The sequence below is a fragment of the Olea europaea genome, chromosome 9 (assembly GCF_002742605.1).
Source record: "Olea europaea var. sylvestris chromosome 9, O_europaea_v1, whole genome shotgun sequence".
NCBI classification, from domain to species: Eukaryota; Viridiplantae; Streptophyta; class Magnoliopsida; order Lamiales; family Oleaceae; genus Olea; species Olea europaea.
In genome coordinates this window covers 14,906,515-14,908,396 of record NC_036245.1, presented here as the reverse complement: position 1 = coordinate 14,908,396, position 1,882 = coordinate 14,906,515, and the positions used below count along the sequence as shown (strand labels likewise).

Genomic DNA, 1,882 nt, shown 5'->3' with positions numbered 1-1,882 from the left:
AAAATGGGTTGAAAATGGAAATTTACAGTTGTATTTTGTTGGAGAGGAATCGCTTCTGGATTTTGCCTCTGGACGATTTCCACAAATGAGGCGTTTTAGAGAATTAGGGCTTGCTGTAGAATTGCGTTTAGGTTTGATTTTGATTTTACCAATTTAGGACATAAATAATACTTCTTTAGAATATTTAAAAAATTTAAAAGGTATTAATCAAAACACTTTAAAAAATGGGTTACATGGACTAATTTCCTCCATGTCTTATCTGGCCCAAAACTTACATCATCCCTATCTAGTCTCTGTACCAAGCATGGAAGTTCCGCTAGCGATTTATGCATTTCCTCCTTTGAAGAAGACTTTCAAATGGAAGAATTTCAGTTCAATTTCCCACAAAAATGGGTTCCGACGCTATATTTTGCCTCGCAAGGTGAAATATGATTGCTTTATTGCTGTTTATTTTTCTATTTTTCACTCACTGCCGTGTTCCATATAAAAAGTTATAAAACCCTGTTCCCGAGAAGGGTACATATTTGATCAAAAAAATTTTAAAATGACAAGTCAGAATTGAAATTAATGATTAATGAATTGGTCTCTTAACAGAGGAATTGTGGTGATGCAGAGCTTTTTGCATGGAAAATATAGAAGTTGTGTGGATTGGGATGATGCGTATGTGGAAGATGCTTCATTCGTGCACAATTTCAATCGAAAATTTTTTCCTCAAATTACTGAAAATTTTAGTCTTGAGGTGAAACCAGGAGATGTTCTGTCTTACAACTCTACCCTGTCCAGTTTGCTGCTACGCTATGCCAGTAATGGTTTTTACTCTAAAGCAAAGGCTGTTTGGGATGAAATATTGAACAGCTCATTTGTGCCAGATGCTAGTGTAGTTTCTAAACTAATAACTATATATGGGAGTGTAGACAATTTTGATATGGTTAGCCAAATTATGCGTCAAATGCAATTAAAAGATCCAGATATTTTACCCAATATTTGTGCACTGTCTATTTCTTCCTTTGGAAAGAGAGGACAACTAGAGTGTATGGACATTATGGTCAAGGAGATGGTGTCTATGGGATGTTCTGTAGATTCGGCCTCTGGGAATTCTTATCTATTGTACTATAGTCTTTTTGGTTCAGTTGCTGAGATGGAAGTTGCTTATGGCCGTCTTAAGAGGTCGAGGATTCTCATAGAGGAAGAAGCAATAAGGGCCATGTCATTTGCTTATATTAAGGGAAAAAAGTTTTATGCTTTAGGTCAGTTCGTGCAGGATATAGGTCTTGGGAGGAGAAATGTGGGTAATCTTCTTTGGAACCTTCTCCTACTATCTTATGCTGCAAATTTCAAAATGAAAAGCTTGCAGAGGGAATTTGTGAAGATGGTGGAAGCAGGATTCACTCCTGATCTTACTACTTTTAACATTAGAGCACTTGCTTTCTCAAGAATGTCTTTATTTTGGGATCTGCATGTAAGCCTCGAACATATGAAGCATGAATCAGTTGTCCCTGATCTTGTTACTTATGGTTGTGTTGTTGATGCATACCTCGACAAAAAATTAGGAAGGAATTTGGAGTTTGCCTTAAGCAATTTGAGCAAGCACAAGTCTGTCTCAGTATCGACGGATCCACTTGTTTTTGAGGTTATGGGAAAGGGAGATTTTCATTTGTTTTCAGAAATGACATTGGAGTACACGAGAAAAAAGAAATGGACCTATAACATGCTAATTACCACCTATCTTAAGAAAAAGTTTCGGAGTAATCAAATATTTTGGAATTATTGATGATGATGAATTAATTGATTGTGAAATGGATATATTGTGGTAGTTGTTTAACAGGTAAACTCACTGGTAAGAACTCATGCTTCAGTTTTTGACCACTCGTTCTTTAATGAT

At 36.0% G+C, this 1,882-nt stretch overlaps 1 protein-coding gene across 2 annotated transcripts; it reads left to right on the top strand.

The window, feature by feature from the left end:
- The first annotated feature begins 248 nt into the window (after window positions 1-248).
- Window positions 249-1,876, top strand: LOC111399793 (pentatricopeptide repeat-containing protein At3g42630). 2 transcript variants are annotated; one of them, XM_023027279.1, is made up of 2 exons: window positions 249-421; window positions 614-1,876. In XM_023027279.1, the coding sequence occupies exons 1-2, from the start codon at window positions 251-253 to the stop codon at window positions 1,769-1,771; spliced, it is 1,329 nt and encodes a 442-aa protein (XP_022883047.1). In that variant the 5' UTR covers window positions 249-250; the 3' UTR covers window positions 1,772-1,876. The 2 variants fall into 2 exon arrangements, with proteins under 2 accessions (XP_022883047.1, XP_022883048.1); XM_023027280.1 differs by having other exon boundaries at window positions 595-1,876.
- Window positions 1,877-1,882: the final 6 nt, after the last annotated feature.

What these genes read in the sequence shown, in the direction of transcription:
- LOC111399793 (XM_023027279.1), top strand. Translation starts at nt 251, where the DNA reads ATGTCTTATCTGGCCCAAAACTTACATCATCCCTATCTAGTCTCTGTA. An exon ending in GCTATATTTTGCCTCGCAAG is followed by an intron (nt 422 to 613) that starts GTGAAATATGAT and finishes GTGGTGATGCAG; the next exon opens with AGCTTTTTGCATGGAAAATA.